The sequence below is a fragment of the Sinocyclocheilus anshuiensis genome, unplaced genomic scaffold (genome assembly GCF_001515605.1).
Source record: "Sinocyclocheilus anshuiensis isolate Anshui unplaced genomic scaffold, SAMN03320099.WGS_v1.1 scaffold179, whole genome shotgun sequence".
NCBI classification, from domain to species: Eukaryota; Metazoa; Chordata; class Actinopteri; order Cypriniformes; family Cyprinidae; genus Sinocyclocheilus; species Sinocyclocheilus anshuiensis.
Genome location: NW_015549577.1, coordinates 893,285 through 907,995, shown reverse-complemented (window position 1 = coordinate 907,995; position 14,711 = coordinate 893,285). Strand labels below are relative to the sequence as shown.

Here is a 14,711-nt window from a genome sequence, read left to right as displayed (position 1 = left end):
CATACCAGGGTTGAATGTTGGTTGAGTCGGTAATGCAGTTTATGTGCAGATATGCACTTAAATGGTTTTGAAAGTGTCTAAAGATGCAGGGTTAAATCCATATTGAGCTTTCTACAAGCATGTCGTGGATTTCAGAAATGGTTTTCACTGTGATGCCTGGAGATGACCAGAGGTGTCTCCATTTAGCATTTCGGCACTTTCGATTAGTAGGCCGTTAGCGTAGCATGGATCGTTGGTACCTTTATCCCGGCTCTCAGATCCCTGGATCGGTTTTGCTTGATCTTGCATTGGCATTGCTGGGCGACTGAGCTCTTGATTATAATTTGGGTTGAGATCCAGGCAAGGGCGACTGATCAGGGCTGACAGTTTTCGAAGCGCCTGTCAGGCTGAGTAGGGGAGGGTGGCCCTGCAAACACGCGTACTGCAACAAAAGGCTCCTCTAGAGTTGTTCACATAAGAGTGTTCATGCGCCTCCCTCATAACACAACGCCCAGCCAAAGAGACCCCAGCCCTGGCGATGCCGCATGCCCACGGAGAACACTTGTGCCAGAAAACTAACATTTTTTTTTTTTTACAGTGAAATTCTGTATTATCACTTGGTATTAACACAGTGTGCTTGCACTGTGTGTTTAGGGAATCAATATTTGGATGACTGGCCATTTTAATCAACACGTTTCTCATCAAAGATTTTGATTGGGCAAATTACTTGATCTGTATCAAAAGGTGTGATTGCTCATTTTGTGCATGAGCATGGAATCCAATAAAGGAAAACAAAGACTATACATTATGCACAATTGGCTTGGTCTTAATCAGTAGTGTTTTTGGTTATTTATCATAATAACAATGGAGGATATGACTTTGAATATTTCTTGAAAGATAATTAAAATTGTCACTTAAAAACCTTGTTTTATTTTAGCTCCAGATTAGGGATACAACTAACAACCATTTAAAAAAATAAATTAAACAACTATATGCTTATTGTATATAATGTCAATATAATGTTTTTCATGTGTATATATATATATATATATATATATATATTTACATTTAGACATTTAGCAGACGCTTTTATCCAAAGCGACTTACAAATGAGGATAATAGAAGCGATCAAAATCAACAAAACACCAATGATATGCAAGTGATATAACAAGTCTCAGTTAGCTTAATGCAGTACACGTAGCAAGTTTTTTAAAAACCATATAATAAATAAAAAGAAACAGAAAAAGAATAGAGCAAACTAGTTTTAGAGGCCTTTTTTGCTTTTGTTAATCAGAAGTCAGAATTATAATTGTATAATAAATAAAAAGAAAACATAGATAGAATGCAAAAAGATTAGAGAAGCAAGTGTTATTATTATTTTTTTTAAGAAAAACAAGCAGTTAGTCAATAGTGCAAGTTTTTTTTATAAAGAATAGAGAGTGCTAGAGTTAGAGGGTCAAATAAAGATGGAAGAGATGTGTTTTATTTATAAAATATTTTGTAGAATTATAATTTTATAACTTACTGTTTTTGTCACGTTACGCTGTTGAGTGAACACGCTGGAGGCATGAGTAAACGAGAACAGTCTTTAATCAAGGAAACACAGAGGATAATCCATAATAGGAGCTTGAGCCAACACACGTAGACAACAAGTAGAACCGACAAATACAAACTGAACAGGGACCAGCGGGGATGAAGGAGAGGGGGCAAGTCGACCTCCAGATCTGTTTCCCAGTCCATCAAGTCCCCTTCTAAGTCCAGCAGTCCCAGCTGTATCATTAGCTCACCCTCAGCCGCGGTGCAGTGGGCGGAGCTCCACTCCGTGCTCTCACCGTCCACGGCTTGCTCCCTCGTGGTGGGCACTGTCGCCGGCTCTCGCACCTGCTCAAACGGACTGGGCTCTGCATCCGGGGCGATCCTCCACTCAGTCGCTCTGTACTGCGCTGGCTCATTAATTGCGGCGGGAAATGGCTCTCCGTCATTGGTGGGCTCAGGCTTTAGCTCCGCACAGCGGGGAGATGGTGGGCTGGGCTCTGGGTCCAGAGTGGATCAGGTGATCCATTTCTCGCCAGAATCCACTCCACAAACACGACGAAATCCTCTCGAGAACCATCTTCGGACGACGGCGCTCTGCACTCGATGTTTAGACTGACGTCGTAGAACACACAGAGCGCGTCATCCAGGTAGCTGGTGGTGCTTGCTAGCAGCTGGAACAGTCTAGTATGGTCCTCGAGAGCTTTGTCCCCCTGCTCCAGCAGGAGGAGGTATTTGGGACAAAGAAGGGCATTCATGAAGGGAAACATAGCGGTAACAAAAACACTGAGAGAAAAACGAAAAACAAAAACAGAGGGTAGACACAGAGGTTACGGTTTTGGTCGGTTCTTCTGTCACATTACGCTGTTGAGGGAACATGCTGGAGGCACGAGTAAACGAGAAAAGTCTTTAATCAAGTAAACACAGAGGATAATCCACAATTGGCGCTTGAGCCAGCACACGTAGACAACAAGTAGAACCGACAAATACAAACTGAACAGACTGGGGCTTATAAGGACTGGATAATGAGGGACAGACAGGTGCGGGGAATCAAACTAAACAAGGACAGGAACAAGACCAAATAAGGCAAAACAGGCGGCGGCAGAGCAGGTGGCGGAGGAGCCCGAGGCGGAGACGGAGAGCCAACGAGCCAGGGAGATGCCGAGGATCCGGGGGGCCAGGGTGGAGCCGAGGGCTCTGGTGACCAAGGCGGAGATCCGGAGCGACTGAGGACCAAGGTAGAGCTGGTGGATCGACGGGTGACGATGGAGGTGAGGGAGCTAGGAGCCGAGGTGGAGCTGCTGATAGCGGTAACAAAAACACTGAGAGAAAAACGAAAAACAAAAACAGAGGGTAGACACAGAGGTTACGGTTTTGGTCGGTTCTTCTGTCACATTACGCTGTTGAGGGAACATGCTGGAGGCACGAGTAAACGAGAAAAGTCTTTAATCAAGTAAACACAGAGGATAATCCACAATTGGCGCTTGAGCCAGCACACGTAGACAACAAGTAGAACCGACAAATACAAACTGAACAGACTGGGGCTTATAAGGACTGGATAATGAGGGACAGACAGGTGCGGGGAATCAAACTAAACAAGGACAGGAACAAGACCAAATAAGGCAAAACAGGAACTGAAACATGACAAAACAGGTCCAATCCTGACAGTTTTAATATCACTTTTTAGTTTTATAATTTTTTTAATATATTTAATTAAATAAAAAGTGATTTAAAATGATAGTTTTCCTGTTATGAAAAAATTTTTTTATTTTCAGTTATCCCATTAAAGTTTCTGTTCACATAAAAAAAATATATATTTATTTGCTTTCAATATAGAATTCCAGGTTTCAATTATGGGTCATTTTTTTATGGCAAATATTGTTTGAACATTTTTCCCTTTATGTTGAACTATAGAAAATGCAAAACAGCAAAAAATACTAAGTTTTATCCTATTTGTGAAATTTCACCATCCTATTATCCTAGAATTCCAAGCAGAAAATGCAGCTAAATTTATCTTAAAAAATCTATTGTGCAGTTGGAAAAAGTACAAAATACACAATTTAGTATTTGACACTCAAGTTGGTACGATAGTTCATTCTGAGTATTTTGAAAGCAACTCTTCCTGCAGTGAAATTCTCCTCGTGGCATGGAATTATGAAGCAGGCTTATGGCTGTTTTATGTTTGAATGTAATGACTGCCTTGGAGGATTAGGGCAGGCCAGATGACGGTGGATAGATTTATTTAGATTATATTTAGCATTTTCCTCTTGGTTTTTTTCTTCTATTGCTTTGTGTTTTCTGTGAACCTGTGACCTTTTTTTTTTTTTCACGATTTCAGTCCTGTTTTGGGGAAAATCTGTGGAATTGTTTAAATGTAATACAATATGTGGGATGGGATGCAGGATGTGTAGAACTTTGATTGACAGGTGTTCCAATTCTGCAAAGTTGCATGGACACACATTCTATGAAAATTAGCAGATTAGCAGATTATTTTTACATTTTTAACATATATTTTAAATATAAATTTTTGTAAAAAGATAATTACTAGTTTTGTTCTGATATTGTATCATAGAAAATTTCCAGATTTGTTTTTTTATATTTCTTTTATGAAAATTTGAATAATTATTTTTTTTTTTCTGATTTTTTTTTTTTGATCATTTAAAAAAAAAATGGTTTTAGAAAATTACCAGATTTGTTGTACTGAGAAGGGCTAAACCAGGACAAAAAAAAGTAAAAATAGTTTAGACAGCATGAACAATTTAATTTGGCTCTTGTTTTGGCCTCTCTGCTTCCGCTGTACTATACTGCCGATTATTCCTCTGTTACCTCCTTTCTTCCTGGTTGCATTTAGTCTCTCATCCTCATGCCCGCCCATGGTTGTGATTTCAAGAGCAAGAGAAAAGACAAACTGCCTCCGGCTATAATTTGCCCTGAAATCTCGCATGAGCCAGTGTCTCCAATAAACACTGTCGCCTCTCGTTAAGCTCTCGCCCTTGATACACTGACAGGACTAGTGATGTGTTTAACACGATAAATCATGGCGCTTGAACTGTCCAGGCCCCTCTGCCAGCCCACTTGTACAGGGACTTATCCCCTCTTTCTGCCAAAGAGGACCACACTCACTGGTCTGTGTCTTTGTGATTTAGGTTTACCTTAAAGTCAACTTGAAAAGCCCTATTTGGTTCCTGGTCTTGTTGAACAATTTTCCAAGAAAGAAATCACCGAATTGTCTACATTGTTAATCAGATCTGGTCCCAACCTACTTTTTTCCCTAATTGAATATCATTTTTTACTTGGAAGTATGTGTTATGTTGTTTTATAGAAATAAAATGAGTTGCGAATGCCATTTCATGTTGACTTAAACTGTGATTTGGTGATTTCGTCCTTGTTGGATATGAGCGTTGTTCATAGATATACAGACTTTGACCTCTCTGGTCAAAGTGTTCATTTAGGAATCACTGAGTTAATATGAAGTAAGTAGGGTGCTGTAAATGTACAGTCTCAGCACCCTTCAACTGCTCTTTAACGTGAACAGTGGACAGTGTGTCAGCAGTTTGCATAGACTTGCCTGCATTGACTTTTTGTCTCTCAGTTTTTGATTCCAAAAATGCTACTTTGCAAAAAAAAAGTTTGTTGGTGTTGTTCATGAAAGATGAAATCAAAAGATTAACAAAATGGACAACAGTACAATTCTAAATCGTAAATATATTGTCACTAATTCTGTCTTAATGCATGTTCGTCGTCATATTGTGCACACCTAGTGCATGTTATTCTGAATTTTAATAAATGTTTGTCTTTGTGATCTTTGTCAAAGTGATAGTCTCCTTTGAAACGGCTTTCCTTTAAAGCTGACATCACACATCCTTGTTTCTTTTCAGCCCCTGTTCTCCAATTTCACTCAAAACCACGTCAAATTGTGCACATCATTTCACTTAACTTTAATGTCAGCGGTTGATTATTTTGGTAAAATGGTTTCATTACAGTACAGCACTTGCCCATTCTCATTATCAAGAAATTCAGTGATTGTGCCACCACGTTAGCCATATATCTATTGTTTTGTTATTTTAGCCATTAGGAGTCAATACTTTTGAGCATTTGACAAATGGCTTGTTTATGCAGCTTTTTTGCTCCTGATGTTCAAGAACTTTTTTCCATTTCACATTAATTAGAAAAACTGTCTATGGTCTGAAAAAGCATTTTGATTTATTTTCTCATTGCAGAACTGCTTAAATTGCGGTGGTCATGTTACAGGAAGTGGGGTGTTTGTTTCTGGTTGTCTTGGAGTGAATTGCAGCCTCAGGTCTGGTCTCTTGTTATTTTCCCTACAAGGCCACACCATTGTATGCAATAAGGTTATTATTTTTCTCCTCCTATTTTAGCAGTTATAAAAACACCAGTTTTAAATGTTCTTTGAAATGTCTTTTTTTGTACACTCCGTGTATCCACTTCTCATATCACCCATGTTATTTATGTCTTCATGCATCCATTGATCTTGTAAGTCAACAGAATTTTGCTGATTTTTTTTTCAGATTTTTTTTTTTATTTAGGCAATAATCGATGAGATTTTAAGTCAGGTGAAGTTGAACACAGTGATACTGGGAATGAAAAAAACATGGGACACTGGCAGCTCTAGGTTCATCTATAGAAATTAATTAAATTTTAATCGTATATAATATATAATATAATATAATAATTCATACAATATAATATTTATGGTTGCACTTTATTTTACATTATGTGCACTTACATTATGTACCTGTACTTACAGTGTATTTACCTAAGAATGTACTTGAAAATATTACATGGGTTAGGTTAGGTTTAGTGTAGGTTCAGGGCTAGTACCTAGTTATTACCCAGTTATTGCAATTTCTATAACAAGTACATAGTATGTACATGCAGAACAGGACTGTGAAATAAAGTGCTACTATATTTATTAATATTTTCAATTAGCTTTTATTTGTATATTGTGTTTCATTTTAGTTTTAGTAATTTAGTTATGTGCTTGTTATTTTATTCTGTTTAGCATCATTTTTATTTCGGTTTTATTTTTAGTAAATGTAGTACTTCAACTATTTCAGTTAGTTTTACGTTTTCAGTAAGTTTTAATTTTCATTTACTATTTTAAGTTTAAGTCTCTCATCTAATATTAATATTTGATTTGATTTGAGCTTTATTTCAATTAACAAAAATGATTTTATTTTCCATTTGACGATCCATTTAAGAATGTCAAATTAATATTTAATGTACGGTCATAATTGTATGTTTATTTAGTCTTAATATAGTCTGATCTGTTGTTTACTAAACAACATAATTTCACAGATACTGTATAACATGTTTGGCTGTTGGTCATTTATATGAATTAATATTGGGACAGTGTTGTGCTGCGTTTGAAGCAAAGTAGAGAGAGCTAGAAAAAGGAGCATTTTGGGAGCTCTGCTTGACCAAGCATAAAGCATGGTTAATTCAATAGGTACCACAGAGGAAGGGGCCAGAAGCTCTTTAGAGGAAGGGCTGACCCACTTTCTGTATCCTGTGCTTCAGCAAAGACTGAGCTTATCTACCACCAGGAAGATATCAGACTTATGATTAACATAAAATAGAATTAAAATGTGAAGTATTTCAATGGTTAATTTTTAATCTGCTCATACTTTCTTGAAAGGCATTGGAAATGTGCTCGCTCCCTCCCAAACACACACACTCCAACATCAATAGAAGAAGTGATTGAAAGGACACATGCCTTTTAAGGTAACATGAGTGTGTTTTTGCAGCCATTGCTTTTGCTCTGATGACTGCTGTAATCAGCACACAGATGTAGCGTTCAGATGTCCGCTGTATTCTGCGGGCTGTTGTTCACCTCTTTTTCTGTGTTTGGGTGTTTTTGTGAGAGCAGTTTTGGCCCTGTGGACTTTTAGGAACTAAACAGACTTTTCACTATATATCACTTTAAAAAAATGATTTTTGAAAAGTTGTAAATAAAGATTATTAGAGTAAGTTTGACAAGAAAATACTATTTTAATCTTTCTACTTCAAAATATTGCAGTTTCTTTGTAATTATTTGTTAAATTTACATGCGATTTTTGAGTGATAAATTGATATATACTGTATATATATACTGTATATAGCAATATATGAAATACATTTGGGGATAAAATATATTTTAGATAAAATATATTTGGGCATAAAAATGGGGATATTTGCCTTGCTATGACAAATTTTATGGCTAGCTTCTATGTATCCTACATGCACACAATTAAATAATATTTTCACAATTTTTGCAAACAAAATTACAGATGATGTACAATACAAAGTTTGTGCTGGTTATATTTAATTTTTCTTAAAAAGTCAAATAATGTTTCATGTTTAATATCAAGCATGCTGTTAGTTTTTTTTGCATTTTTGGGGTGTTTGTGCTAAAAATATTTTTTTTAATATTTAATAATTTAATATATCTAGGTAAAGAAAAACAAAAAAACAAAATGTAGACATAAAAGACATTTGAAAAATAAATTAAAAAATGAATGATGAAGGCATGTCAAAAAGTTTCCAGACCATTTTAAATGTGACCTTCATATGATAAAAATAATATTTGTGTATTTAAATCAACCCATGATGTGCAGGTGCCTAAGGAAGCACTCTTTTATGTCACCTCAAAATATACAAAGAAAGCAGCACTTTAAAAATGTAATCCTTCAGGCATTCTTAACGGTTCACTAAGCATGATCGTCTAAATAATAATATTCATGTTATTCATGCAGTTTTTCATTGAAGCACCGGATATGGAGCATTAGCATCACATAAACAATAAGATTGCCTTTCATCACTCTAAAATTGGTTTATTCGTAAAGTTGCCACAAGGTGTTAGCGCCTCGCCCACAGCATCCATGTTGTTTGTTGTCTAACAGGCTGATTTAATTAGATAAGATTTCATGCGGGTTGAACTTGAAGGCATTTGATATTTAAGTCATCTGAGGTGGATGAAGAACTAATGGAGCGTAGCGATAGTTCTGGCAGGCCATGTTAGTCAAGCTCGCATCAGCTGACACTCAGCTGATCCACGTCTACCTATAGGATCACGACACCAATCATAATTCCCTTCATAAGGTCCCTTCAGTCATTATTCAGCAGCTATCGCTTCGCTCAGGAACTAATCCCCCACCTCCATCCCCAGCTCCTCTTCTCGTCCAGTCAGGAGTTGACAGTGAATATATCATTGAGTCAGACCACTGAATCATGTTGTTAAAGTAATCACGTAGAACATTAATGGTATCTGCTACATTTATCATTGATGTTGGTTCTATTCTGTTACCCTAGGGGGGGTATTCTGCTCTCCTTGCTCCTATCCATGCTAGGCTGCATGGATGGGCAGGGAGTGTTTGCCCAGAACAGAACCATTCCCCCAACCTAAAATGTATGCTAATCGTAAGTTATACTGACGATAGTGGTCCTGACAGAACTACATTAAGTGAGTCGTGAGGAGAAGTGTGGAACATTGTATGCTGTCCTTGACCATGCGCACACTGCAGATAAATACAGTTGTCACTTCTCTTAATCCTGTTTCTTGTAGGTACTTCCAACCATATTTATACTGCACAGTGTTCCTGATTGCAATTTAAGGGATTTACTCCAGCATTTAAATGTGGTTGTCACTTCCAGAACATTGCAGTGTGTTTAAGAGTTTCTACACACTGATAGAAGATATTTCTACAATGACAGAAAAATAATCAAACATCAAGTGTTGTATATAACCCAATTATCTTTGTAATTACTTTTTTTTTTTTTACATTATTCTTAGAGTGAATTTGTAGCATTTCTCTAAACGCTTCATGTTAAGCGCTTTGAGTACCCAGAAAAGCGCTATATAAATGTAACTAATTAATTAATAATCAATTAAACCCATAAGGCCATTAAGCCATTTTCACACCTATGAAAAATAAGTACACCTTAGCATACTTTTAAAAAAAGAGTTCTTATTATGGAAATAGTATACTTTAAACGAGTATACTTAAATACAAACTGAATGTAATGTTTTTGGAAACTTAACTGCATGTTATTTACAATTAAATGAAAATGGAGTATAGTTAAAATTTTATATCAAATGCAATTAGTTGAACATAAGAGTGTTTTTTAAAACCACTTAAGTAGTATGTTTTATATATAATTTAATAATTCTGTTTTTGTTTTTTTTTAAATATGGTTAATATTTTAATGCAGGGTTAATTATAGTTAACTAAAACTAAAAGCATAAAAACATTACTGTTACCTGAAATAAATGTTAGCTGAAATATAAAATAAAAACTAATTATTAATAAAAACTGTGTGTCAATGATACTAAAATATCACTGCTTTAATGTAATTTCTATTGAAACTTGAATGTCATCTGTTTAAATGTGTTTGTATTTACACATTCGTAAACAAGTTGCAATTTAGTACATTTCAAATATATTTACATGTAATATCAAATAACATACTACAGTTAAAATTATAATTAAGTACTTGTGCTTTGTTAGTCAGTGCATCAGAATAAGTGTACTTCTTTTAAATCGTGTTTTAAAAAGATTATTAAAAAAAATGATTTAAAATATACTTTAAAGTGAATCTTTTAATTTGACATTTTGACAAAGTGCACTTTTTCATGTGTACTTAAGTGTAAGAAACCTGTGAAAGTGTCCTCTTTAAATACACTTCAGTGGCTTTTTATTAGATTTAATATTTTATTATTTGCAAGTACAGTTTTTTTGTTAATTATACTTAATATTTGAAGTACACTCGATACAGTTAAGCGCACTTCTTTTTCCCAGGTCAGGGGCTTCTTAAAACGGAGGGCACCTATTTGTAGGAGTACAGGCCGGTTCACTTCTGTCCATTTGGTTTGTTGCTTCTGCATGCTTTTAGCTCAGATTAGAATTTTTATGCAATCAGTGCTAAGCAGGAGATTTGCGGACAGCTGGTAGCTCATCTTGTATACCCATGTGAATCTCTTCTTATCTTTCCTTTGCTTTCTCTATGCTTCTCTTCTCATACGTAACATGCAAAATTGTGCTTAAAACTTTGCTCCGCACATCTCATCCTTGATTGCGCACGCTATTTCTCTTTCACCATGCTTTTTCCAGTCACCATCATTGCTCTCTCTTTATCCTGCACTTCATTCGAAGGTCTGGCAGCTGTACTGGAACAGATTAATGTTTCAATCTCTCAATCGTTGTTGATCCCCTGACCCACATGACGGCATAAATCACTGAAAAAGGGACAGGTCTGAAGCTGAGCTGAGGAGTTAGGATTCCCCCTCCCTCACCAGAGTACACACAGATACGCATTATAACGGCTGAGCATGAGAAATCATCGGAGGGATCAGAGAGACAGAAAATACAGATTCGAATAAGCTGAATGTTATGAATGTTTACACAAAATGCAAAATAGGTTGTTTTATATGACCTTGTTTATGGTAAACCCACAGAAATCTGCAGATTTATGCAGAATTGAATGGACTTGATGCTTCTGGCTGAAAGCACAACCAAATTATCCTCAATATTAAGTTTTAAGTTAATGTTTTTTTAATGCGTTATATTTAATCACATTTTAAATATATCTTTTTAATGAATTAATTTTTAAATTCATTATTCTGAAATGATTTAAGAAATAAGTTTTATTTCTCTTTATCATAACTAAAACACTTTGACTTGATTTGGGCCTGAATGTACAGAATTTTATTAATGACAGGTATTCCATTTGTGTAAATTCTGTGCAGATTCTATATTTACCTACCTGGAATATTGTCATTGTGTGTTTGTGTTGAGAACCTTTTTGAGCATTAGAGCATTGATGCTGTGAAATCTAGATTCCTAATGCATTTTTTTTCCTATTATTTATTTTCTTTTAAGAGTTAACTGAGATCAGATTGGTTGGGATGTCACTTTTGTAAGACATGTATCTTCTTACGCTGGCATTATAGCCCATGAAATATTTGGCTCAGCTGTGCAACAAGCCGAATGATCTCAGCAGCTGTTAGATTATTAAATTAATTTGAGATTACTACCTGGCAATGAATATGATATTATGCTGACTTTGATTACTTGTAAAGTGCTCCCTCTTGTGTTCAAACTATGCATATAAAAGGCTATTAAATATGTCGGGGTGTAGTATTAACGGAATGTTACATATTCAATACAATCTATACTAACAGCATAATGTTGATTATCACAGAAAACTGTCAGTCATAAAAAAAAAGTCATGCTCACAGTAAGGTAATTTCAATGAAAATTCACCAGGCAATAAAACATACACTGTATATAAAATGTATGGCCAAAAAACTTAAAATACATGTTGGCATGAGACTAGTGGGTTATATTCAATCTTTACAGGAATTAACAGGAATTAGACATCCATCTTAAAGTAGTTCTACTTTAAAAGGATGATTTGGAAAGCTCAAATAAAGCAGGATTTTACTGAATAATTCATGTAAGTGCTTTAATAAAGCTACAAGTTTAACATAAACTGTCTGGAACGGACTGTGTGCTTCCTTTGTGCACTGTGTGCAAAGTGTTTTATTTTATTTACTTACATCCAATTTTATTTATTTACATATTTTATTTATTTTACATCAAAAGTTTGGGGTTGGTAAGATTTTTTTTTAAAGAAATTAATACGTTTATTTACAAGAATGCATTGAATTGATCAAAAGTGACAGTAAAGAAGACATTTACATTACAGAAAGATTTCTCTTTCAAATAAATGCTGTGCTTTTGAATTCATCAAAGAATCCTGAAAAAAAAAATGTATTAAAAGTTTCTGCGAAAATGCTAAGCAGCACAACTGTTTTCAACATTAATAATAATAAGAAATGTTTCTTGAGTACAAAATCATCATATTAGAATGATTTCTCAAGGATTATTTGGCACTGAAGACTGGAGTGATGATGCTGAAAATTCAGCTTTGCCATCACAGGAATAAATGACATTTTAAAATATATTAAAATAGAAAACAGCCATTTTAAATTGTAGTATTATTGTTTTTACTGTATTATTCATCAAATGAAGCCTTGGTAAGCATACGAGACTTTTCAATAACATATAACGACCACAAACCATTGAATAATAGTGTATTAATTTTAAATGAGTTGGGACAAGTCAGAATTATCTTCTGTGACAAACAACATCATGTCCCAAATGCTAAATTTTGAACCAGGAACATTCCTTTAATTCTGAGCTTTGGTTCCTGAGCAGAGCCAACTGCGACCGTCTTAGTTTCTCATTTGGAAGTCTATGGGTTCTTCATGACATTGTCTGTGATTTTCCCACCCCCCCCCTTGCAGGTGACTGGTTGGCTGCTGTACCATCATTCTTGTCCTACTCCTGGGGATTTCCTGTCACGTGACCATATTCCTGCTTCACCTCCACTCCTAGTATGGAACTCAACAAAGTCCAGTCAGAGGGCGGGCTGAATGTGACCCTGACCATCCGGCTTCTCATGCACGGCAAGGTAAGTTGAGCCCGCAGAGCAGTACAGAGGGAAGTGGATGGGGGTGGGCTTGTGATGTCACTGCTGTGTGCCTCAAGGATCTGTCCTCTCCTGACCCACTGTTTCAGGCCAAGGTGAGTCAGGGGTTGTCAGTATCAGTGACCTTTTAGACTCATTAAATCTCCCTAAACAAGGAATGAATATAAAATATAGCAATATTCATGGGGAAATGTGTTCATATACAATTGTGAATGCTTACGCTTGCAATGACTTTATTGGTTTTTTGTTTTTGTTTTTTTGCAGGAAGTGGGAAGCATCATTGGAAAGGTATGTTAGATACTGACATTGTGTGTGTGTGTGTGTGTGTGTGTATGTATATATATATATATATATATATAGAGAGAGAGAGAGAGAGAGAGTGAGAGAGAGAGTGTTAATCTTGCAAAATGTTATTACAATATGAAATAATGGTTTCTATTTGAATATCCTTTAAAATCTAATTTATTTCTGTGATGCAGAGCTGAATTTCCATCAGCCATTACTCCAGTATAAAGTGTCACATGATCCTTAAGAAATCACTCTAATATGCTAATTTATTATTAGAATGATCAATGTTGGCAACAGTTGTGCTGCCAAATATTTTTTTGGAAACTGCAATACTTTTTTCAGGATTCTTTGATGAATAAAAAGTTAAAAAGAACAGCATTTATTCAAAGTATAAATCTTTTCTAACAACATAAATCATTGCTATCACTTCTTATCGATTTAACACATCCTTGCTGAATAAAAGTTTTCTTTTCTTTCAAAAAAAGAAAGAATAAAAATTTACTGACCCCAAACTTTTGAACTGTAGTGTATATTGTTAGAAAAGATTTATATTTTAAATAAATGCTCTTCTTTTTAACTTTTTATTCATCAAAGAATCCTGAAAAAAAGTATCACAGGTTCCAAAAAAATATGAAGCAGCACAACAGTTTCCAGCACTCTGTAACGAGTCAGTCCACCGAAGGTGAGCGTAGTGAAGAACCCAAGTGCAGTTTATTTACAGGTTAGCATGAAGACAAGAGGGCAAGGGAAGCATGACACTAACAGCATAAAACAATACAAAATAAAAGACATGGAAAACATGAACATGAAATAAAACCCAAACCCCACATTACATATCCCCCCCTCTAAGGGCGGCTCCAGACGCCCAAACAAACACAAACAAAACCCAACAAGTCCAGGAGGGTTGTGGAGTGGAGGCGGAACTGGGGGAGGGATGGAGGGCCAGGCCCATGAAGCGGAACAGGCAGAGCAAGGAGCCATGGCGGAGCAGGCAGAGCGGGGGGCCATGGCGGAGCAGGCAGAACAGGCGGCCATGGCAGGGCAGGCAGAACAGGGAGCCATGGCGGGGCAGGCAGAGCAGGGAGCCATGGCGGGGCAGGCAGAGCAGGGAGCCATGGCGGGGCAGGCAGAGCAGGGAGCCATGGCGGGGCAGGCAGAGCAGGCAGAGCAGGGAGCCATGGCGGGGCAGGCAGAACAGGCCACCATGGCGGATCAGGAGAGACTGGAACACAGAACATAGAGAGGTTAACAACAGCCTCTACGGCCACAACAGAGCAGACTGAGAGTTCATGGATGGCCTCCTTGGCCGTGACAGGACAGACAGTGAGTTCAAGAGTGGCCTCCATGTCCGTGACAGGACAGACAGTGAGTTCATGAACGGCCTCCATGGCCGTGGCAGGACAGACTGTGAGTTCTGG

The 14,711-nt window shown here is 36.6% G+C and overlaps 1 protein-coding gene across 12 annotated transcripts in view; it reads left to right on the top strand.

The window, feature by feature from the left end:
* Positions 1–14,711, top strand: part of pcbp3 (poly(rC) binding protein 3) — a 73,229-nt gene that overhangs the window by 43,291 nt on the left and 15,227 nt on the right. For all 12 annotated transcript variants that reach the window (XM_016445641.1, XM_016445638.1, XM_016445637.1 and 9 more), the window contains 2 exons: positions 12,821–12,987; positions 13,270–13,293. In XM_016445641.1, the coding sequence (XP_016301127.1) occupies positions 12,913–12,987; positions 13,270–13,293 (99 nt within the window). In that variant the 5' untranslated portion in view covers positions 12,821–12,912. The remainder of the gene's footprint in view (positions 1–12,820; positions 12,988–13,269; positions 13,294–14,711) is intronic.